The sequence below is a fragment of the Aythya marila genome, assembly GCF_965140915.1.
Source record: "Aythya marila genome assembly, chromosome: 3".
In the NCBI taxonomy this organism is placed as follows: domain Eukaryota; kingdom Metazoa; phylum Chordata; class Aves; order Anseriformes; family Anatidae; genus Aythya; species Aythya marila.
Window position 1 is genome coordinate 89,303,365 of NC_139044.1, and position 25,308 is coordinate 89,328,672.

Consider the following 25,308-nt stretch of genomic DNA (forward strand, 5'->3'; position numbering starts at 1 on the left):
ATTAAGCAAGTAAATCAATAATGTGGGGATGAGTGGCTATAAAACAAAATTAACTTTTATTGGTTATTGCAATATTATCTGTATTTTTACTGTACATTCCCAGTTTATAATTTTTGAGTGAATTAGATCAACACAGCAAATGTCTGGCTGATGTCATCTTACAACTTAAAGCACCGACAAATACCAATTAGTGAAAACATTCCAAATTCAGAAGAGAAAAATCATAAAAATCATGAGTTATTTAGAAGTATTATTATATTTATTTCAGGAAAATTCTAACTTCTAAAGGAACTGCTATCATTATTATTTTACAGATGGAGTGATGGTAAGGAATGAAACAATTCAATTATTTTCCTATGGTTACATGCGAAAACTCTATCTGATGCAGGAACAGACTCCAGATTTTACCCATCCAATTGCACACACCATAAAAATTGCACACACCCTCTTTCCTTTTTTACACTTCGCACTTTTTTGCTCTTTGCCCAGAAGAGTGAGGTGAGGGAGGAAATGGAGCGGTACCCTCTCTTTGCAGATGATAAAGAATACCTTGCAGATGGTTCGGTAATGTTAATATGAATCACACTTGGGCATAAAAGTTGCCTGCTAAATTTGCCTCACCATCAGCATTCCTGAAATCAAGACAGATTGTGCTGCTAAAAACGCAGGTTATCTATTAATGGCAAAACCCAAAGAAATTTGGTTATATTCTTAATCTAGAATACTAACACTGCTTCAGACATGCCCCAAAAGTGGGTGCACGAGCAGTGTTACAATGGAAAAAGCCAGACTTTGAGAAACATGTGCCACCTGGTTATAAATGTGATTACTATCCTATTATGACCTATAAACAAAAGAAGTATTCTGACTTGGAGAATTTGTGATTAACATAATGCAGAATTAATATTATAAATTACATAAATATGAAAAAATTTAGAGACCTTTGGTAAGTATGCTTATCATGCAGCTCTGGCCATTTCAGACAGAAATGACTTGCTAAGGCTGATTCTCAGAACTAAAAATCTTACTTCCTTACAAATACTGCTTGGTTGTGTTTCTTGTTTGTTTGTTTTGTTTTGTTTTGTTTTGTTTCCTCCTGAAAAGATGTGTATACATGCATATATACACACTTTTATATATATCGTGTTCTCTGTTTTATGTCAGCAAGTTACAGGTAATATCAGAAGTTTTCCATCTATCTGTTGAAGGTTAGTACTTGTATTCTTTTGCATGACACTTTTCAAAACTCGTTTTAATTTGAGCCTACTTCCAGAGATGACTGTGTACCTCTGTGTTGTGTTCAAAGTAAAAACCATTTCCAAAACACAGAATTATGTGAAGAGAACTGCAGAAGCAAGTCAGAACTTGGATAATATGTCAACGAGCCCAGGCAAACAAGTTTGCCTGGACCCTGGTTGACTCTGCTGTGCTCTGTCTCTCTCAACACTTTGTTTTTGCATCAAGGACTGCTGTGCATAAAAAAACAAACCAGTTATTTCAAAAGCTATTGTTTGGTTATAAGTTTTCCACAATGACTCCTGCTCAACTAGCTGCCTAAGAAATTCAGTATTTTTTTTTCCTTTTTCATATTTGTTTACAATTTTCTGAAGTTATCCTTCATAAAAGGATCCCTTGAATCCTTAACGCTGCTGACCTGTTAGGAGTTTAGCTTGGGTTTTAATAAAGGAGCAATGACTGAAGCCAAAGTATAAGCAGATCTTTTGTTCCCAGTATATTATACGGTAGTAGAAAACATCTGTAGTTTTGAAATTACTAATTGTTTATAGAAATAAATCACAAAGAAAGATAATTTCTGTCTAGAAGCCAAGTAAATTGAGAAACCTACTTTCAGATAATAGTTCTGAGCCTGCCTTTCGTAGTGCTGATTATATTCAGCTTCTAGGAATATCTGATGTAAATCAGCTCCTGCAAGAACCAGTTGGAGAGGCTTACTGATAGACTTGAAGATCCTGAATAACATTCACATGATGCAAATCTCAAATAAGTCCAGTCAATATTTTCAGTCAGTCAAGTGAACCTCTCTGTTTGCAAAGTACCTTATTAACAACAGCCTGCATAATAGAAAATGGTCTTATTCTCCTTTTGCTTATAAGTCAGCAATATATAATTTCATCTTCTGTAAGTCTAGAAATCTGGGTGATACAAACTGGTACAGCTTCATCCACTTAACAAATATGTTATGCACATCTTCAGAACTGAGGATCTGGTCTTAAACTTACAGTAAACCAATGTTAATATATAAAAAAAATTAATGTTACAGTCTCTCATGTTTCTCAATGATTTAGACAAAAATATCTTTTTATTATTTCTGTACAGTATTTTTCAATTTTGCTGGGTGTTTATTAAAAATAAATCTATCATTTTATTTTTAGTAATGCAAAGTTTTGGTAAATTATCCACTGTCTACATTTAAATCTGAGATTCTTTAGGAAACTTCACTCTAGAAACAAACATATCTGTTATTCATGTATAATCTTCTGCACAAGTATAACCTGTTAAAAGATTACTATGGTTTCTATAAGCATACTGATTCTAATGTGGAATTAATCAAGTTAATAAATACATAGTGCAAATGGAAAACAATGTTCTGTGTGCATTTGACTTACAAATACATTTGTAAAATATTCTATTAACAGCAGGTGGCAACCTTTTAAAATTGCAGCAATGTGGTTTTACTTTGAAATATATAAAGACAAAACATTTCAGGAGTGGTTTTATAAGCAGAAGCTTGTTTATCTGAATGTCTGTTTATTGAGAACATTCCCATTAACCTTCTCTTAATGTGGTGCTTTCATAGAGGAAAGTCTACATTTACCAAGTAAATTATTTGCTACGGAAATTTTAATTTATTTAGGAACCCAGTACTGATTCTGTTTCGTCCTACTTTTCAAATAATGTACTAAAATTAAAGAGACCATTGGAAAAGTTAAAATTGGTAAACTTTTCCAGTCTAGTATTACAATTTTATAAGTAGTCCTTTTACTGTTTTTCAGATGCAATGAAATTCGTTGTACTACTATGTTGCAACTATCTTGAAAACTGTTCTTTGATGGCTGCCAAGGGATAAGCATGCTGCCTATGAAAACCTGAGCTCAATATCATAAAATTCACATCAGATATATTTCCTATTTACTGACTGAAAGTATCTCCGCTATTTAGGTCTTTTTGTCCCTAGCACAGAGTCATCAAAATATGAAGCGGAGTTTTCCCGTAGTCAGTGAGATTGCTAGATTAATTTTGAAGTGTCCTGGCCTGAAGTTCAGAGAACAGTTTTTCCCAAGTGAATGACTAAATCATCCTACACCTTACTACTTGCACCTTATTTTGTTATCTTATTCCAGGGCTCTCTTTTTCTCTAGGACGTCTCTTCACATATGTTCACCTCTGAAAGAGCTAAAAAATGCACTTTAATTATCTGTCACTTAGAAAGACTTAAATCTATTGTGAGGACTAAGTAAAAAGTGCTGCAAAGAAATAAATTTAAGCATTATATTAAAGGAGGAAATATATATATATTTTTTTTCTTTTTAAATCTTTTTTTTTTTAATTAAGTGTCACATATATTCATTCATTCTATACATTATAGTAAGGTTCACTGCTTTTCTTTACTGCACTGGAATTTACCCCAAATGTATAACATCAAGGCCATCTTGTACACTGCATAAAAATAATTCCACAATTTACAAAAAAAGGACTAATATTCTTAGAAACAGTATATTCAGAGATAATTTCTGTAGCAACTTATTTCTACCAATGTAGATATACCTTGGCAATGAAATATTTTTCTGATATATTTCTATAATACGGCATTTTGATTTATTTCAAACATGAGGCATTGCTCATATATTCAATTGGACTAGTTTAAACCCTGCTACATAACCACAACTCTACTGAGAAAAACAACAGTGACTTGTCTAAAGCAAGGTCAGATATGGCTCTTTAGGACTACTGCTTTACGGATGTTGATCTTGTTTCTCCTAAAGGTGACTGTTAAAGTAAGCCATATTGCTGTGTAGATAATAACAGTGATTATATCTGCTTCTCACCAGGACACCTCTGTTCACTGCACCGTCTAACTTCCTCTCCAGTTCCCTCGCATTGCTGCCCAGTCACAGCAGCCCCTTGACAGATCCTTATTCTCCTCTCCCAGCCACCGTCGCAGGACTTGGAACATCCACTCCAGTGGCCCCACTGGTTCCACTGGCCATTTGCTATTGGGAAAAATATAATTACAGTGATGACATAATAACAGTACTAAAGGATGACATATAGGTTATTCTTTACTTAGGTAAGAGAAGAAAGCCCCCAGTAGATTAGATGCATTTGTGTAACTAGCAGTGACAAGTGGAAGATACTGGCCATGGAACCTCTAAAGCTGGGGGAAGTCTCTACTTCTTTCCTAAATATGGGCTTGTTTAAATGACTTGCATCTCAAGGTTAAAAAACAAACAAACAAAAATAGGCTGGTGAGTTGGTGAGTTTTAACATCGAGTTAGTTGCAGAACACACAGCACACAGTCACTTTTGCATATTTTTATATGCAGTTTTACAGTGCTATTGTAGGGGTGCAAATAATGATATGCAATGTACGTAAGCATCATTTAAAAAAGTAAATAAATACATTCTTGCATGTGATATTTTAGAAGCAGGACTTTACATGCTCTGGCATGTTGAATGAGGCCTAAGAGTATGTATAAATTTAATTTACCCACTGTGGAATTCTGGTCTTATACTGTCAGAGGATCATGAAACAGTCTCAGAGTAAGAGAGAATCATTTCATACACATTAATTTTCTAATTAAATACTAAATATTTTAGTCCTCAAACAATTCCTTATTTTTTGCATGTCCTTTAAATGGCAATAAAACTGAAAAGCAGGCATGCAACCCTTGCCATGCAGCCTTTTGCAGATGCAGCCTTTTTGTCTCCGGGTGGCTCATCAAATTAAAAGGGAGACAGGCCCCAGATCTTGCTCTGGGGAGGCTGCTCTGTCCTCCACAGCCCACTGGGGCCTGTGGTGGACTAAGTACATGCCCGTGTGCCAGCAGCTCCACTCAGAGCAGCAGACAGGCCCAACCCTTCACTTCCTCCTCCAGACATTGGTCAGGTGGATACTTACCAGTGCACTCAGGGTTATAGCACTCCCGGCTCTCAGCCCATGGTCCCCTGCACTCGGATCCGCCGTGGGCCGCAGCTGTGCACTGACGGCTTCGCTGCTGGGTGCCATTGGAGCACGTCACCGAGCACTGGCTCCACGGGCTCCACTCCTGCCACTGTCCATCCACTGCCACAGGAGGCACAAAAGAGATAGACACAGTAGAGTTACCACCAAAACCACGCTAGGCCTTGTGGGTTTGTTCTAGGGTATGGGTATGAACACGTCTCTTTGGGCCGATGCCAAAGAGATTTGGGCTGAGCCCAAAGAGGTTGACTTCTTATAGCAAGCAAATACAGAAGTTCTTGTTACAAACTACTTTAAAATAATTTTAAACTATTTTTTTTTCTCTTTCCTTTTTATCTTATCTCTTCTTTTTCATCTCAGATTTTACACAGATGTAACAAAGGGCAAATTATGACTTTGCTCACATACCACAATGTTTGAAAAACTGTGTAGTTTTCTTTTTCTTTAAAACGAAGTATTATTTAGAAGACTTGTCTTTTTAGGTCAAAGTGGAGACCTGTCTTGTAAGCTCTGAGCCCTTAAAAGTGATTCTTTACAGCTGCAGCTATCATTTACATAGGTCAACTTATAAGATTCTTTGTCCTGACTATAAAATTAGTTCTGTTAGCTGAATAGAAAAAGGAAAACAAGAATTACCACATTGCCTGACATAAGACTGTTCTTTAGATTTATAATATTGCATTTATTGTTATTATTCAGTTTCCTTCTTAGAAAACCATCACAGTTCTTCAACAGTCTTTGAGACAAAATGTAGGAGATCAGAAATGGCCTGCCTTGGTCATCAAATCTACTTTCTTTGTTTGCATACTGAATAATATTCTTCCTGAATTTGTCAAGATGAGTGTTTAAACAACATAGATACAGAGATGAGTTCTGTATTTAGTAGTTTGTATTAACCCATACACTTTGGTTTGGAATAATATTTCCATGCGTAAATGTTATGTTTAATTTCATATATCAGCAATCTTATTGATGCAAATGAAAATATTTAAAACCAAAATTATAGAAAATATAAACCAATTAAGTTCCCATACAAGTTAAAATTTACATTGTATATAATGGATAATGGGACTAGACAGTGTTCTTAAAATTGGGTAAGCATTATTAAATGATATTAGTGATGGTACTAATTCAGAATCCCACATTTCTATTGACTTTAAAATCATCATTGCACCTGCATTTAATGAATATAAACTCAAAATTTGGGTTGTAATATAATTTAGATTAATACTATTCCTTGAAAACATGGTTTTATAATTACTGTTGTCATAAAAGCATCATTGCTGAAAATGAGTAAATTCTCTTGCTACATTTGCCAATCCCTGATTTCAGGATTCTTCTGAAGGACAGTTGGGATAGTAGCTTTCAAAGTTGGTGGAGTTAAGAATTAAAGAGGAAACAGGATCTTTAATTTAGTGATTTAACTTTTAAAAGTTCTTTTTAAAGGTACTGTGTCTGTATGGGTGTACATATATTCAGTGAAATACAGAAGCGAACTATTTTACCGCTGTCCAAAAATTATCATAAAGCATTTCTACCATTCAGAAATAATATCTGTACCTCTAATTCCCAGGATCTTAGAGAACTGTGAAAGGAGGAAAGGTTTTCATTATTTTTTTTTCCCTTCAAGTTTTACATTAAAGATTTTATGTAATGTCTGGTTGTGAACCACTTCTCAATGCAGATGCCTCTCAAGCTATGAAGCTGTACCCTGATAATTTATTCAGCAGAAATGAAATCTTTCCAAACATGGAAACTAGTTGCATTCATTAATCATAAAGGCTTTATGTGAAGAGGAAAACATTATGGAAATTACATTTCGATGCACCCTCTTCAGTTTTATTCATTACTATATAGTATTATTTAGGGTAGGAAAGATTGAATCAATTATTATAGTGTCTTTGGAAAAAAATCATTCTGTGGCATCTCATATACATTTCATAGTTCTCCCTTCTTTAGGAGCAAAAAGTGTGTGAGTTTTCTATTTCAGAAATACTGCTAAAAGGCTAACGAATTGAACATGAAGATTCCTCTATAAAATTGAACATTCAAATTGGAGTAAATCTTCACATTCAGCAAAGATTTAAACTGTTACTTTAAATGTAGCCAGTATACAATCTCCTCTGGTGAAAGCCACTGTTCAAATCCGGAATTCTGAGATAACCCTTTATTTTAACAGATTAGGTGCACTATCTTTGTGTGTTTTTTGTTTGTGTGTTTGTGTTGGGTCTGTCTGAGCTGGAGTCACCTTTTCCCTACAGCAGCCTACACAGTGCTGTACTCTGCACTCGTAGCTGGAACAGCACTGATATCACTCCAGTGTTGTGTCTATTGCTGCATAGTGCTGGCACAGCATCAGGACTCCTTCCAAGCCCCCAAGAGCCAGCAGGCTGGGGGTGGGCAAGTGATGGGGAGGGGACATTGCTGGGGCAGCTGACCTAAACCAACCAAAGGGATATTCCATAACACCTGATGTCACACTCAGCAATAAAAGGGGGGGCTCTCGTGGGGGAGGGGGCTGTTCCTCCTGAACAACCACTACGCGTTTGGGGCCCTGCTTCCCAGGACGTGGCCGAACACCGCTCGCTGATGGGAAGTAGAGAATAATTTTTCCTCTCTCTGTGCTTCCGCGCGGACTGATTGCTTCTTTTGTCTCTGTTTTTTTTCCTCCCATTCCCTTTCCCTTTAATTAAACCTTTCTTATCTCAAACCTCGAGTTCTCTGTGTTGTATTTTCTCCCCCTTCCTCTTTGAGGAGAGGGGGAGTGAGAGAGCGGTTGTGGTGGAGCTCGGCTGCCCACCTGAGTAAAACCACCACAGTGTTTTGTTTTGTTTTTCAATACCAAAGTGAACTGAATCCATTAATTTCTTTTCAGCTATTTCTATTTGGCATTTTTTGTGTTGTCAGTTCTGCTTCGTGCTCATATATCATGTTAATTACTTTTGTGTAGGCAAACATAACATTGCACGGCTGCCAACTTGGCCAAAAACTGGATTAAGTCATATTTTTGCAGCTGTATACAAGACTAAAAGCTAAAGTTGGAGTATTCTTTGCTGACCAGAATAAAACAAAGCTTGGGCTTAGTTTTTTGTTTTGTTTTGTTTTGTTTTTAAGTTTTATTTCTGTGAGGTGCTAAGTTCCACCCATGTTTTCCTTCTTCTCTGTTTCCAAATCATCAAACAACCATTTGTTAATGAAATGTCCATCAACCCTTTTCCAGAAGAGCTCCAGTGATGAGGAATCCATTCACAGCAGTGCTAACTGTGAACATTCAACAGGCCTACCACAAATGCAAACATAACTGTCAGACAGATCTCGTGGAAGAAACTTCCCACATTATAGCTACCTGACACTTTTTCCATTCCTAGGTATTAAGCTTCCTAGGTATTGAACTATGGGTTCTATAATCATAAAGAAGGTGACTTTTAAAGAAAAACCTTTTGTAAGTATATGTATATATCCATATATATGTAATTTTTTTCATAATTAATCATAACCTGTGAACAGACATTTTAAAATCAATTTTGCAATAATAACTTTTTTTTTTTTTTTTTTTTTAAATTAGTTTTAATTCCCATGAATGAAAGGTTTAACATGAAAGCCTGAAACCTACACATTGTTTACTTGTTTAGGGGTAGTTTTTTGCAGATGTTTATCACTAAACTCCCAGAACTAAGGCACTTAAAATTGTTACCATAAGGGATTAAATGGGGTTCAAATAGTGTCATAGCTTGTGTCAGCCTTCTGTCTGCACACATGTAAATGATATCCAGTTTCAATAAATTAATAGCAATTAAAAATTTAGTTTCTCATATTTTTTTTTAATGTGTATGTGGTGAATAAATAATTATGAATGTCCCAGTGAACTTAATCTAAGCAGACATGGCAGATGCAAACTATGTAACCTCTGAATGTTTCCCTTTAAGCCACACTCAGAAAGTTGCTTGTCTTTTGGTTCTCTAAGAGACATCCTAAATCAAGGTTTCTTATAAGTGCCATTTCAGAGAGAGAATTTTGAAGGAATTAAGAATGGCCTGCTTGTACAGTATCTCAAACAGTTATCATACTGATATATCCTTTTGATCACCACAGTCAGAATTATTAACAAGATTACCCTTCCTACACACTTTGCATGCCATTTGTGTGTGTGTGAATGCAAAACACAATGAACGAAATCACAAACAACCCACATCAAATGCACTGTAACAAAGCAAAAAGTTGCTATATAAGCTCACCAGGGCAGAGTGCAATATTGCATGGTTTATGTTGTGTTTCAGGTCCATCACATGATCTTCCCCCGTACTGGGGAGGTATACATGACCTTGTCCTAGTTCTTTGGCCTCGACCACATGTGAATGAACACAGACTCCAAGGTGACCATTCCTCCCAAACGCCATGTACTGCAACAAACCAAACAGATTTTAACCAGAAACAGACACAGAAGTAACAAAAGGATTTCAAAATAAACAAAATCAATATCATAAAAGGTAATTATTTTGCCAACTTCAAGTGTATCAGTACACAGGTAATCTCTAGTATTGACAAATAAAACCTTCTTCGTAAAAAATGGTTAATTTCAATTTCAAACTCTTATCTCTTATAAATTATATTTAATTTTGAACCATTTTCTCTAATCTTTCAACTAATCTCACTACCACATTTTATTTTCTTTTACTCTTCTAAGAAAGATGGCTTCCATTTTCTAAAGCTGGTTATGATTTTCTGATGTATGACCTGAGATATGTTTAATAGCCCTGATTTTCAGGAGACTAGTCCTTGTTAAAACCAGGCATACACTTTAGGTCTCATCACAACTGTAAAAACTAGAAGGAATCAAAATAAAGCTCTCTTTTGAAAATAAAGGCATAACTGTGGTAATTTCTCACTGTTACCCTGGTAAACTGGGGCTCTTACAATTGTTGCAAGTTTAAATTAATGTGGAAACATGACAGCATTTGTGCTTGATTAGCTTCCTCAAAAATGCCAAGAGCACACAAAGAGATTTTAATATATTTTTTTTTTACATTAACATATTAATTGATCAAACATATATAGTAACACATGCATCTCTGCCTTAAAAAAATGTTGACAACAAACTTCACATACTTTCAGAGAACATGATAAATTATAAACACATATAAATATTATTATATACATATATTTCATAAGATTAATATAGAGAATCATAGAATATGAATCTTTTCTAACTTCCAAGGCAGAAGAAGCTAATACACAATATCTGTCTGAGCTTATATACCATATATATTCCCTTTTCAGAAACAACTGGAGTTAAATTTTTAGAAACTCCTAAAACATATTATTGTTAAGTAATAACACTAAGAGAACTCCATACATGACTTGGCAAGACAATTCTTTGTAAGTTGAGAAATAGTGCAAAACATGCTATAGCTATTCTTGTTAAATAAAAGCAGTTGCACAGATTTTGGTTAGGCTGTGTTTGGAAACAGGAAAACTAGAGTAATGCCAGACATTTACGAAAATCCAGAGGCTTAGTACCCAGACTGAGCATCATAGATGATATCATATCTATGTTTCTGCAACATTGTCTGTTTGAAGGATGTCTGGAGGGTGAAAGTGTATAACACCTCAGTGTATCATTGGTAATAGTTCACAACATTACAAAAAAATAGATTTTCTGTATTGTCCACACATCTCTTTGATTACTGTGAAATAACTAATTTTCAGGTTTCCTTTGCCCTGAAGGGGCAGTTTCACCTGCCCAGTTTCTATAAATAAAACATTGTAGATATCAGAATAACATTTTCCAAGGTGGAATTCAGTTGTGAAGGGTAGGGAAGGAGGTATATTTCTCTTGTATATTATCATAAAATATTCGGTAAGATCAAGGGCAATTCTGCATGTAGTTATGTTCTTTTGCATTTCATTAAAATTAAGGAAAACTGTTGTTTCAGATTTTACTGCTAGGGTAAAATTTTTTGAGGTAATTTCATAGAAATTCTATCTGACATAACATGCCAAGCTTCATACAGTGAACATTTTTACCTGCTAGATAACAGCTCAATTGATGAAAGATTTTGAGTTGGTCACATACAAGTAGTTGAAAAGTAATTATTCCATGTCCTACATAGATAGCTTTATTAAAATTCTTTTATTCTAAATATCACATCAATCTGCTTTATATTAGCAAAAGAAAAAAAAAAAGAAAAAAAAAATAGCAGGGACATTTCAAATGAATGTAATACTGACAGATTTTAGTCTAATTATTTTAGAAATGTTGATTAATTCTGTCATTTTGGTCAAAACCAGGAAACCTAAGTCTTCTGAAAATAGTAAATTGGTGATCATTGGCATATGACCCATTATGTTTCATCTTTTCTTCAACAGGTACTATACTTAGAAGAATACTCTGACCCAGCCATAACATTTGAAGACTTTTTTGCATAGGCAATGAATTAGATTCTGAGTCTATTCATACCTCTAAGACTCCAGATTTATTAACATACTAGAAAAATCAATGAGAAACCAATTTGTAAGATCAGATTCCAAATGGCAGTCAGTAATAACAGAGATATAATTTCATCTATTAATACAACAATGGTTGATTAAAAGATGCTCCGTTGAAACAAGAAGAACTTAAAAAAGTGCAAAACATAACAAATAACAATTAATCCAAATTAGAGAAGGAAGATGCTGTAAAAATAATATGTTGTAAAGGTCTAGACACTATGTAGACATGAGTTTAAGTCTAATGTTTAATTTGGAGTTTCAGTTTGTTGCTGTCAAAATATTATAAGTTATCTTCATTTAAAAATGAATAATAATAATAATAATAAAGCACAACAACAAAACACAAACAATTAGCTGAGGGCTTCTTTAAAGCTATTGTCTTGAGCCAAGAGGTATATCTCTTCTGGCAAGAATGACTGCATGTTAGCAGGAACGTAGAGTAATTATTTTGTGATTTTGGATTTGAACAGAAGCAGAAACAATATGTTTCACTTTGATTGGATTTAAACTTGCACCAGATTCTATCTCTTTCTGGTTTAAGGTGAGATGTACTCAAAGTAATCTTCTGTGAAAACAGTTAGAACAGTAAGTAAAAGCTTCATAGTACCTTCTTGTATGTACAGGGCTTGTATGTCTAAGAGTAGTAGAACATGGTTGGACCAGATGATCTTAGAGGTCATTTCCAACTTTAATGATCCTATGATTCTATAACTAATAAAGTCAAAGATGGGAAAGGCATACCACTAAGTAAACAACCATTATGAGCATAGAAATATAAAGGAAAAATAATCTATACAATGCATCACAGCTATGTCCAGTATTATCCAGATCAGCTTTTTTTTTTTTTTTTTAAATATTAAAATTTCTTACCTTCAAATATTATTCCTGATATTTCATTTACATTTTCCTTAATATCATTCCCTTAATGCAAAAAAAACCAAACCCTATAACATCTGATGAATTATAGCCAGATGAGCTATGCCAAATTACACCAGATGGAGAGCTGGCCCACAGAGGAGTAACTGTTTTCTATAACGCAGTTTCAGATGCAAGATTCATTATTTGGGACAAAAATATTCAAATTATTGCCAACTTATCTGTCAAAATCATTGCTAGCACAACGAGTTTGGATTACTGCAGAGCATCCTTCCCTTCATTCTGCCACTCTCTGAACCTAATCATGTTGAAGTGAACACCCACAGTGTTCACAATACACAACTTGTGTGAGGTGGGAGGAGGTGTGAAGCCATGCTGGCATGCATCCTACAAGCATATTTTGGGAGATTTTTATTGGGGTTTAAATACCTCTGATTTGTTCAGCTTTATACTAAAAAGATATTGTAAAAAATATTATGGACATTGATGGTTTCTATTTTCTGGTAAAGTTTAAAATGGCTGATTAACTACAACAAACCAGATGCTACATTATAGGAATTGTTAAAATGATATTACAGGTATTTCATGCATGAATTTAAACACATTTATGTGATATAGTTTCTGTTCCTTCAATATGGCTCAAATTGTATATTTGAAAAATTTTCTTAAATTAGTAATAATAAAAAAAATAATTCAAAGACTTCCTGACGCCTGTCCTCTACCATCCACATTTAAGTCATATATCTATTCTATTTCTGCAAGGTCTTTTAATTATAAAGCTAAATTTCCCTCTTGTTTTCCCACTTTCAAATGAAGACTTGAAGTTCCAAAACACTGATTAATTACAATAACACTGTAGGATTTAAAAACTTGTAACAGTTTTGTTAGTGTACCTATGCAGACATAAAACATACTGAAATGTGCAAAATTTTAGTAATATGGCTAAAATTCATTGACATAAGCCTTGAGAAATGATGGAGATATAACAGACTTAGCACCAACCAAAATCTTTTGAGCATACAAATGTTTGAAATGTTTTAGGATATTCTTGCTCCTTCCATGTATTGCTTTACCCATAAGCCTGAGAATTCTGATCTTCAGCTAAATTTTGTGGTGAAAGTGGCTGAAGGCAATGGGGAAGGAGAAATAGGAACTAACTGAGATGATCTACAGTTACAGAAATGCAATGTTCTTTCTCCTTGAAGTCTTAGCTGTATTAGAAATTATCAATTAAACTGAAATGAATCAGTGGCACTGCAGTACTGGATCCTAAATGCCTTTGCTTGCAGAACCAGTAACAATGAACTACATTTTGTTGCTTACAATGTTGCACTTCTTGAGAAGGCCCCTGATTCCAAGACACTGCCTGAATTACCTAGTGGATTCCCATCTCTGAAATAGTATTGGTCTGGAAAAAATATAAATAAATTAAAATTATGGAAACAATAGTTCCTTCATGATTTTAGCTTAATTATCAGTAGCATTATATATGTGTTATATATATGTTATATATATATGTAATATATATATTCAGCAGAATAAAAAAATAGCTAAAAATGATAGATGCAATAGCTTTCATGTACTTATGCAAAATACTTTGTGATATAGCCTGCTGTTGCATAATGATAAAGATGGTGAATCCCATTCTCAAAATTTTACAGAATAGTGAGATTACAGACAGATGTATTCTCTAACATCCCAGTGATGTCCATTCCCAGTGGACACTGAAGGGACTGCATGAAATCAATACAGCCTTGTATAAATATTTTTAAATGCAACATGTTCTCTTGAAGTTTGTGGATAGATGTTTGAAGTATAAGCCACTCTGCATAATTGTTTATTTTGAAGTCACATTGAGTCCAAAAGCTGTATGGAATGAGTGGTTCAGGTCCAGGTTCACAGGCCATATCCCAAGTACAGATGTGTATGTTTGCATTCTTTTGTTAAATGTGTGTTTTAATTATACTAGTCTACAAACTGTACATTTTCTTATGCATGAGCCAGGGATAATCCTGAATCGTGCAACTCTCTGAGACAGTATACATGCTATAATGAGGGCAGAGGATATTTAGCCTAGAATTAAAATCATGGTTGAAAAATTAATGGAGCTCTGACTACGAAAAGCATCTTTCTAAATTGCTCATCCTGCACACTGCCACACATAGTGACCCCTCTTGCCAGACAGAGACCAACATAAATTAGTAAGGTTACTGTAATTATGTAAAACAACATGCAAGATTATGCCTAGAAGACTAATTATTTAGGAAAGGTAACACAACATATGTAAAGATTATCAGAATCAGCTGTGGTGATATGAAAATGAAAATATCTTGGCAGTATCACTGTTATCCAGTGAGAATTGATAGACATTGCTCACACTGAATAACTGGAAACAGAAGCCATACTCTAAAGTGGGCATTGTGTGTGAGGAAAGAGCTCCCTTGTCACTGAGACATGTGGAACAGTCTGTGTGAGCATTGTTCAGAAGTTTACTAGACAATGTAAATTTTACAAACAAACTATTTTTTATTTATTATTAGTTATTTATTATTAACTATTTATATTATTTCATTATTATATTATTATTTTTATATTATTAATTTATTATTATTATTTTTATTAATTTATCATTAACTATATTTATTTATTTATTTTCCCCCAGATTACTTTGACTAAATTATCTTGTCTGTTGCTTTACATAGACTTGTTTTGATGTGAAAATTTCTCAAACTTTACTGGAGAGAATGAGAATAAAATTTTGCAAAATTTTGCAAAATTAGGTGACCTTGCCTCTTCTTAGGTTATTAAATGAGCTAGAAATTGGCAGGTCTGTGTGTCAGTGAGAGTGCTGGAGTATGTGTTTTCATGTTTATATTTCATGTTGCTTCAAAGGAATCTTTAAGCTTATCTTTGATTTTTTTGAAGGTTTCTTATTTTATTTTATAGGTTTTTTTTTGTACTTCATACTTTTTTACTTTCAAGTTGAGGGTAAGGGTAGTTTTGGAAAGAATCCAACCTCTAGTAGCCTGTAAGCTACCCCATCCTTTTTAGAAATAGTGGCTTTATTTATTTATTTATTTTTTTAATGGAAACCTTTAAATTATCAAATTCAGATGTCTGGGGTTTTCTGTCTGGGGTTTCCTACCCTGAAATATTCAGAAATGACAGGTGAGTTTTTTATCTAGAGCATAGTGGTAAAGCATTCTGTGATGTTAGCTGTTCAGTGTACACTGATGTACAGTGGTGGCTTACCTGATACAATATTTTAAGTTGCTTTTCATTGCAGAGGTTCTGTAAAGGCTTATAACTCCAATACACAAACTCTGAGGTGGTCATGTATGCCTTTTCTCTTGGATATTTTTTCAACATGCAGTAGCAACGTTTAGTCTGACACTACTGCTCATTGAGATAAAATTCAGGGGATTCCATGTATAGAGACAGTCTAGTTTACTTCATAACGGAGTGAGCTTCCCCAGAATCCGGCTCACCACCCTCCTAGAATCAAGTTTTAGAGAAAAGCTGAGGATTTTGGTCATCTGAAGTGAGGCAGGAAGGAATTTTCCCTTTTCAGAGACAGCAAAGGAAAATAAATGCAGTCACAGGCCATATGCCTTTTTGTTTCCCATCCCAGATAAAACATCCATGAGCAAACTCTAAAGAAACGAGATATGCCCTTTCAGCAACTACCTCAGATATGCCTGTCTCATCTCCTTAGAGCATAACTACTGCTGAACTCTATGTCCAGATCTCCTAGAAAAAAGTAGTAGGAAAACTGTAATACAAGATACTGATGACTTTTACCTTTTGTCTGTTGTAAAAAGCTTATTTTTGTCCGATCTTTCTTCCTTTGATGGGTAGCTGTTGCCCTTTCTTGCCAGCACAATATAAAAGAAGATATTACAGTGCAGAGGACATTGTCTGGCCCACTGCCTAGAAGACAGTACTCTAAATGGCTAAACTGTAGCAGTGTCAAATTATATATGTTAACTTAACCCACCTTGTTAATCAGTCTCTGATTTTTAATATATTGGTGATCTGTGTTTCTCCTCTAATTTGTATTTAGTACTTATTCTATGCCCTCACTCTCTCTCTTTTTTTTTTTTTTTTTTTTTTTTTTTTAATAGCGAATAACTGGGAATACTTATTAAAAAAAATTGAAGCTGTTAGACAAAAGCACTCTTGTTCCATGTCTTGACTGTTCTGAAAGTAAAAATAACAACCTACATTATAAATTTCATAGCTGAATAGAATTCCATGTCTCTGTTCCAACTTAAATTCTCTTATGAAATTCATAATAAAAAATGATAATAATAAAAAATATATAGTTTCAAATTCTTATCATTATACAGTTCAAAAACATCCACAATTTTATTTATTGGCTGCTAACACTACCTGGACAGAGGGCAGTGTTATTGCAAACCCTTGATTCTCTTAAAGGGCCGCTGCAGTGTGTCCCGTAAGGTGATACACAAGTTCTGGTTCGCACCTGCGACCCTTGACCACAAGTAACTGAACACGTACTCCACTGGGCCCACTCTTCCACACCAGATTCACCTGTATTCAAGACAACAAACAAACATGAATATAGACATAAGTATTAATGAGACATTTTTATTTCTGAAGCTTGTCTGCCCTTATAAAATAAAGACAAAAGCATCATACCAAAATAAATGTTTAAAAGTTCATGGAGTAAAGCAGTTGTGAAAATGTGCAATGAATAGAAAATAAAGACACCTACAATGCTGCAGTCACATAACGCCTCTCAGAGGGAAACACTTTGATTGGTTCACATCATTTGTGAATTTATGAGAAATAGTGCCCTTCAACATTTTAGGAACAACACTGCCCTCAGGATGTTACAAGAACATAGACAACTCTTTTTATATAATAGCAAGGGATTTATCTTTGATATTTATACTTGTCACTCTAGAATCAAGCTTTTAGGAACTCTGCCAGTAAGGAAATTTAGATTAAAACAAAACAAAGCAAAACAAAACAAACAAACAAACAAACAAAACATTTAATTTCTTATATTTTCTTGAGTGAAGAAGAGTCATCTAGTATTTGAGAGAAGTTCCCTGGCAAAGAGGTGCACTTTGTTTACAAGATTTTAACTTGAACAGTAGGATGGGAAGTTTGATTTGAACACTTATCTGCTCCATGCTTTTGACTCACAAACTGTTAGATGTGCTAGACCTCATTACTTACCGCTATGTTCAAAATTGTCAAAACGGAACAATGAATGAAGAACTCTAAAATAATAGTTTATCCAAGAAGTTTATGAGCTACTTGCTTGTAATTTGGAATCTTTTTCATATTTATAATTCATTGGGTGTTCCAAATAAATAAAAAAAAAAAGTTTTTAATTCCTGTTTTATGGAATGTGCTTTTTTAGTGTTCATGTAGTCATACTGAAATATATAAAACTAATTTGCAGAAAGTACTATTCCATAAAATGTGCAAAACTGAATGCAATTTATTCGTATCATACCTGTGAATTGTGTTTTGTTGTTGTTGTTTTTATTGTTGAAACAAAACACATTATATTATTTCTGATTTGTTTGTTTGTTTGATTGTTTTTGTTTGTGTTTGTGTTTTGAGTAATGCATCTGGTCTTCTTGTATGGATGTTCAGGAAAGAATGTTTAAATTTAGTTGTCACGAACAGCCACACACACATTTCTGGAATTTCTCAAAGGCATTCATCTACAGAAAACTTGATCACTTGAGTGCATTTTTAATAGAAAAAAAAATGCAAAAAAAACCCCACAAATATGACTAAAGTGAAAGTTCTAAAGATTTTGAGAAATAATTGTAGAATAATTGTGTAAAAATTTACCTCTTCCGCTAAAAATCAGTTAAAAATTGCATGCTGAAGCTTATATTATATTCTGGATTTTTTTGAAATAGACTTGATTTAGTTTCAAAAATCAGTGTTAAAATCAGCTTTAAAATAATGATAAAAAAGTCAGTCTTGAATAGCTTAAAATTTCAGTTATATTGAAATACCTCTTGTCTTTCAAAAATTTTGGCACTGATAGCAATCAAGGGAATGTCTGCAAATCAGGAACACTTTGGTTATATCTTCCAAGAATTTGGTAAATGATATACTATTGAAGTGGTGCCTTTGTAGCAAGCATCTGCCCAGGCTCTTTTCTTGTTTTTTTCCAGAGGCCAAACATGAAACCTTTGCAAAATTTTTGTCTTTGCTAGTCCTCTAAGAATTTTATGGTTATCAAATTTTAAGGCTATTCAGTAATTTAAAACTATAAGCAACTAATACCACCACTTTTCATAAAATTGTATATAACTGTAATAACTTCTATGGGCAAGCAAAAAATGATGAGTTTTTTTAAATACAAAAGTTCACCAAAGTGATCTGTGAAATCATTTTCATTATTTGTTAGGACGACAAAGAAGAAATTTAATTACTGAATTACTGATTATTGTTTTAATCATTTTACTGTATTTAGCATTTTGTTTAGACTGTTACATGACTTGGGTTCAGGTTAAAGGATATAATATGATAATAGCAGCTAATATTCAGGTAGACAGTAACAATTGTACAATGTGAACTATAGGCCCTACGTATGTGATAAAATATTTGTATTACTATGAATTTCCAGGATAGTCTTTTTTTTTTCTTTCTTTTTTTTTTTTTTTCTTTTACTGCATTTTTGAAGCTTGACTTTGTCTTTGTTTAGGTGGCTTAGATGAAAGGTCAAATAGCAGAAAAAGTCAAAGATATGTTTCTCAAGATGTTCCTCATTATGTAAAATAGTCATACATACTCAGTGTAAATTTTCCATTATCCTACACAGACCTTTGACAGTGTATACCTAATAAATACAGAAATGAAGTGTTAAAAAATTAAAAATATCATAGATCTTAAAGTGACAAAAAGTTGCTCTTAACCCTCAGAATATCATGAAAATAACAATATGATTGTAAAAGGCATGATTATAATGAGTGAATTTTGAAATTAACATTGAATATTAAAAGTCCTGATCATATATACTGTCCATTCACAAAAGGAAGAATCTATCAATATACTTCAACATATGTAAAGGATAGAAAGTTTCATTTTTTGCTGGAGAAATGTGCTCCATATTAACATGATTTTTGTGCAAAAAGAGTAAAATTAGAGAAAAAAAAAAAAAAGCAAATTTATTGTATCAACTACCCCACTTCCTTTTGCTCAATATATTTTGATTTTTCAGAAATTTTTATTTTTTTCACAGTACTTCATTCTGTTGCCTGTATTACCTATTTTAAAGGATGAAAACATCTTTGCAGATATATGCCATGGTTAACCATGAGGAAATAGAGACTTCTTTATTTTCTAAAATAAACCTAAATTGCTAGATTGCCTTCAATACATAAATAGATTCTTTTTCTTTGCTTTTTTTTTTTTTTTTTTTTTTTTTTTTTCCTAAAATGAAAAGTTCAAAAGGGCTACTTTTTATTTTCCTTCAGAGAACTCTTAGATTATGAGGGGTATTATATTAAACCTACATTCTCAAATTAACAGTTGACGGGGTACAAAGCCCTCATTCTGCCCTGCTGCTCAATATGTAAGAGGAAGCAGAACTTACTGTATGGAAGGCCTCATTGACCTGTGTAACACTTACCTGTATTATACATTCTAAATCCCATAACACCTAAGGAAAGGATCAGTCCAAACACATAAAATGACAAATATAGGACAATAAATTATTTACAAAATATTAAAAAAAAAAAAAAAAAAAAAAGGAAAAAGATGTCTTTACTGCCTCATATTTCTCACAAACAAAAAGGAGAATGCATATTCTAATTTCACATTTTAAAAGTCTTCAATTACCACTTAATAGTGGATTAAGTTCACTATTCTATCGGTCTTAAAAACTTATCATAAATCTTTTCCAGAAAAGTTCTTTCTTTCTGTCTCTCTGCACTTTTAGGCCATACAAACATTTTGTACATTTCCATCTGATTTATTATTACAGAAAATAAATCAGGTTAAAATATAAGAAGCCTAAAACTCAGAGAGTATCAATTTACAAAGTATTTTAAAAGCTATTAGACTTCTTAGTACACAGGTAAATTCATGAGATACGTTAGAATAACTTTATGAATAATTTTAAGAAGATATCGCATTAATTATATCACAAGAAAATGAATGCATTAGAGGTGAAGAAAATATGCAATGGTCACTACAAAGAAAATCAAAATAAAGAAGAGATGAAAATTAGTATGTCCAAAAAGAGCACAGCATTATTTAAAATGTGTTAACCTACAGCATGTAAAGGATACACTTCCTCAAAGTTTGGCATGTAAATTTATATAGTCTGCTGTCACCTGCTTTCTGAACAGGACCTTGCAAAACAAGCCTGTGTAATTCTGTACATTCATCTCCCACTCCACACACACAATAAATCAGAAAGTGATCGTATAAATGCTGCATTTATAATGAATGCAGTTCTCTAACACCCATAATAGATGCACTGCAATGGATGGAAATCATCAGATACAAGTTTTACCTGATAATATGAAAGTTTTAGGGATTTACATGAGGAAATAAAACAGATCCTCTTACTTATTTTAGGGTAATTGTATGAATTCAAGAAGCAGCATAAAAGCAAAAGTGTTATTCTATGTAGTAAGCAACTAACATTATAAGTCTGAGCTATGTATGTAAGTAATAAGTTCTACTTGCCCTAACAATAACTTCATGAAGCCCAAGGGGGTTCTTGGCTCCATTCTTCCATTTATGTGTGCCATATAACAGTGTTTGCTTACAGTAGTATCAACTGGAAGTTAGCCATATCGTTTTATAGATAAATAGGAGAGAAACAGACTTTTTCCTTATATAAATTATTTACCAAAGAGATCTACACTGATTGGTTATACATGTATTTAGATTACTTAATATTTTGATTTCTGCAAATCTGTTAAGTAAAGCACCTTACTACTAAGAAGGTCAACATGCAACATAACTAGATGCAATTATAGCTCTTTTACTAAAGTGGATATAAAACTGGAAGCATTATGTATGATTGAGGCAGGCTTACTTGCTAGGTTAGTAACTATGGAATACAGAGAAAGTTTCAAATCCATACAATAATTATGGAGCACAAGATTTTTAATGCAATAGCTTACTGGAATGGAGCATGTAGGGAACCATTAGAGAGTCATTTGCCAACAGATACACAGATCATTAACTATGGCAAAAGGGGAAATAAAATTGGTGTATTAAAGCTTAATTCACTTTCCCATTGGAGGGAAGTTCCACGTTGGAATTTTGACTTTAAATTTAGTTGTGGTAATTGTTGACAAAGAGACTTTTTTTTTTTTTTCTTCCCCTATGACTATAGCTGTAGTTTATAAATATTATTTTGGTATCTTTATCTAAAGAAGATGTAGTTGCTCAAACAAAATTAGTGGTTTGTTTTTTTTTTGTTTTGTTTTTTTTTGTTTTTTTTGGTGAAAGGTGTTAGATAATTTGCACATCCAATCAAAAACAACTTTCAGCCAATTTCATTTAGCAATTATGAATCTGGAAACTAGAGAATAAAACATTGTGCTGGGCCAAAGACAGTAAATGTCAGATGTATGGACTTTAAAACTATCCTAAAACTACTTTTTACTACTAGTTAATAATTTGATAAGTGCCTAAATCTGGGATTAGACCTTAGTCTATTTATATAGAAATTCTGGAGCACATCCTTAACATCTTCTCTGAAAAAAAAAAAAAAAGTGTCACAGTAAACTGTCCTGTCTTGTACATGTGAAACTGCTTTTATTCACACTAATAAATAAATTCACACTTAACACTAAACAATTCAGTATCCACATTCACAGTGCATGTTTTTTTATGATCTACCTAATTCTCCGCTACTTCATTTATGGACTTTAACTGGTGAAAAAAAATAAATGATTCAAAAAAAGTATCAGCTTAGAAAACTGACAAATATGCAGCAAAAGATTATGGAAACATGCAGTGGTTTTGCTAAAATTAACAACAGTAAATAGAAAAATGTAACTGATGTATTACCAGTTTGTGCCATAAATTTAGCAGCATCAGCTTGTTCCTGAGGGACCCTTTTCTCATGAACAGATCGAGGTCGCTGACTTTTAATTGTATGATCTCCCATCATTCCAAATTCTAAAGACAGAATAAAGGTTTATGAAAGCTTGTGTGTAGACATTTTTCAAAAGTCACATACTGTGTCATGCAATATGTTCCTAAACATACCTGGAAGTTGCTGGTAAGATTCAGGCAAGTGATCATGGCAGTTAACATCAACTTAATTTTGCTACACTCAGCTTTTAATAAATACTTAAATTTGTGTCTGCAGATTTTCAAACATGAATTTACTGTATGAACCAACAGTCAATGTAGTGACACATACTATAAATCAGCTGTATGACATGGGACAAAAACAGTTATTCAAATGCAGACATTTTATTCTTATCGTTTGAGTCAGTGCAAACCACACCAAAAAATGACTGTGACAGAGCTAGACATTGCTGTTCTACAACAGAGACTGTTGCTTCTCCAGAGGACTTCTATTTCTGCGCTCATCTTTCAGGCTGATGAAGCCTTCAACAAAGATAACAAGTCATGTTTGGAAATGGTGACAATGCAAAGTAATACTTAAGCCAATGAACTGCTTCATTTTTTAGGCTGAATCCCACAAAAGAAGTGTTTGAGGGCAGTTTCATTTATAGAAAGCTCTTGGTTATACAGAATATAGATTATATCTTGCTCTCAGCATTTAAAAAGAAGTCTTCGTTGATTTTAATGGGGAAATCTATGTAAAAATCTATGACATAGAAAGGCTGACAGTGCGGGAGACAAGAGTACTTCATTTTTTATCCTATCATAGTTGTTATTTTCTCTCTCTGGTCTTGTGCAAACCTCCTATCTTCTACCTCAGAGTCTGTTTTCCTTTCTTTGATGAAAAATTGAGTGCCCCTTGCACTTAAAGTAGAATTACTGCCTTTTCTGCACAGTTTCCTCTGGTTGACCAAGCACACACAACTGTCCACAGCTTAGTGCTAAATATTCAGTTCCTGGTGGAACTCTAATTTAGTATCATGAGCTTGGACCTGTGGGGTAGCATTGAAGCTACTTCAGCTACAGCTACATGAAGTTGTTGATGAGGCAGAAGGCTTCTGAAGCACTAGGAACAGAAACATTAAAAAGTACCCTTCTGCTGGAAGGTTACATGGCAAATTCAAAATTCAAAATTATCCTCAATTTGTAAAATTGTGAAGATAATAAAACTTACCTTCCTGCCTCAAAAGATATAAAACATTATCTAAGATAATAAGATTAATACTATAAATAGTTTTGACACACTATTTTAATAGATTATTAAAATCAACAAAAAATTTTATTTCTGATTAGAGAAAAATAATATAAGTCAAATATAATTTCCAGGGGACAATCAGCAGAGAAAGGTTATTATTTTTTTCATTTTTGGCAAATTATTAATATTTTCCTATAAATTAGTGCTTCATTGTGAAAATATTCATTGATGTCACCACATAAAATACAAAGTTAGTTATTCATTTGAGAAAAGCAATGAAGTTGGTATTCTAAAGAGAACTTTTTTTAATCTAGTTACCAAAGTATCATTTCAGAATTAAGCATTGGTCATTTTTAAATACATCCCATATGTAAAACACAATTCAATTATATATATCTACATACATGTGTATGTATATATATGTATACATGCTATAAAATTAATATATTTTTATAAAAAATATATATTCTACAGTTCCTCTAATTTAAGATAGACCTTGATTCTGTTGGAACTATCTTATTATAATAAAAGTTTTTCAATTAATATTCTAATGCAAATAGAAATTATAATGTTATTTTAACAATTATTACAAGCTGCCATACAGATGACCATTTAAACTGTAATTTAACAACATGGTGAAGGACAAGAGGCTTTACATAGTTTTTTTCCCTTGACAAGGCTGTGAAAGCAAGTTATGTTTGCTTTTAGTTTGTTGTCTGAACACTGCCTGCTTTTCAAACAATTTAGATGGTCTGGCACCATTTTTGCAGAAGACTTATTTTTATCATTTGAGTTACAAAAAGAGTGCAATAGTGGGAGACTAGAGAAAGGCTTTCCAGAGGCATACAGGTTGGTGATGCATGGTGTAGCCTCATTCTGTGCTGGATGCAGGCACATGCAGTGTCCCATGAAACTGAGCCATCCAAGGGAAGAGGCAAAGGAAACTCTGCAAGATCATTCAGCAGGTTTATACCCAGCTCCATTCACAGCAATGGAGCCACTCATGAATATCAAATAAAATGAGACTTCTTCATGTAGGAACTAATTATACCCTAACTTTTTTATTTTCCAATTTGGCAACAACATATTTTTAATTTGAACGTTCAAATTAGTTCAACTGTTGTTGGTCTTTCAGATGCACTTTCCATTTCATAACCTACCTCCAACATATTACATATTTATGTAGTAAATACATAAACACATATAAAATATAAATGTTTCATAACAAACATAAAAATATTTCTTGATCACTTTTGTCAAAAAATGTAACCAGACTCATGCAGTGCTCTCAATATTTCTATTCAGCCAAAGTGTTTAATGAAATGCCACATGAGAACAAAAACAGCAACAGGAAATATCCTGTACTGGTATGAGTGAGGACTTTAAAGGCCTTATTAAAATTCAGGCCTCATAACAAAAGAAAAATAAGGGTCAAGTATATTTTCAT

At 33.3% G+C, this 25,308-nt stretch overlaps 1 protein-coding gene across 1 annotated transcript in view; it reads right to left on the reverse strand.

Moving 5' to 3' along the window:
• Positions 1–25,308, reverse strand: part of ADGRB3 (adhesion G protein-coupled receptor B3) — a gene marked incomplete at its 3' end in the record, with an annotated part of 461,362 nt that overhangs the window by 245,677 nt on the left and 190,377 nt on the right. Inside the window, exons 2-6 of the mRNA XM_082757992.1 lie at positions 22,601–22,711; positions 16,961–17,122; positions 9,439–9,603; positions 5,141–5,305; positions 4,068–4,232 (exon numbers count right to left, since the gene is read on the reverse strand). Coding sequence (XP_082614118.1) covers positions 4,068–4,232; positions 5,141–5,305; positions 9,439–9,603; positions 16,961–17,122; positions 22,601–22,711 — 768 coding nt within the window. The remainder of the gene's footprint in view (positions 1–4,067; positions 4,233–5,140; positions 5,306–9,438; positions 9,604–16,960; positions 17,123–22,600; positions 22,712–25,308) is intronic.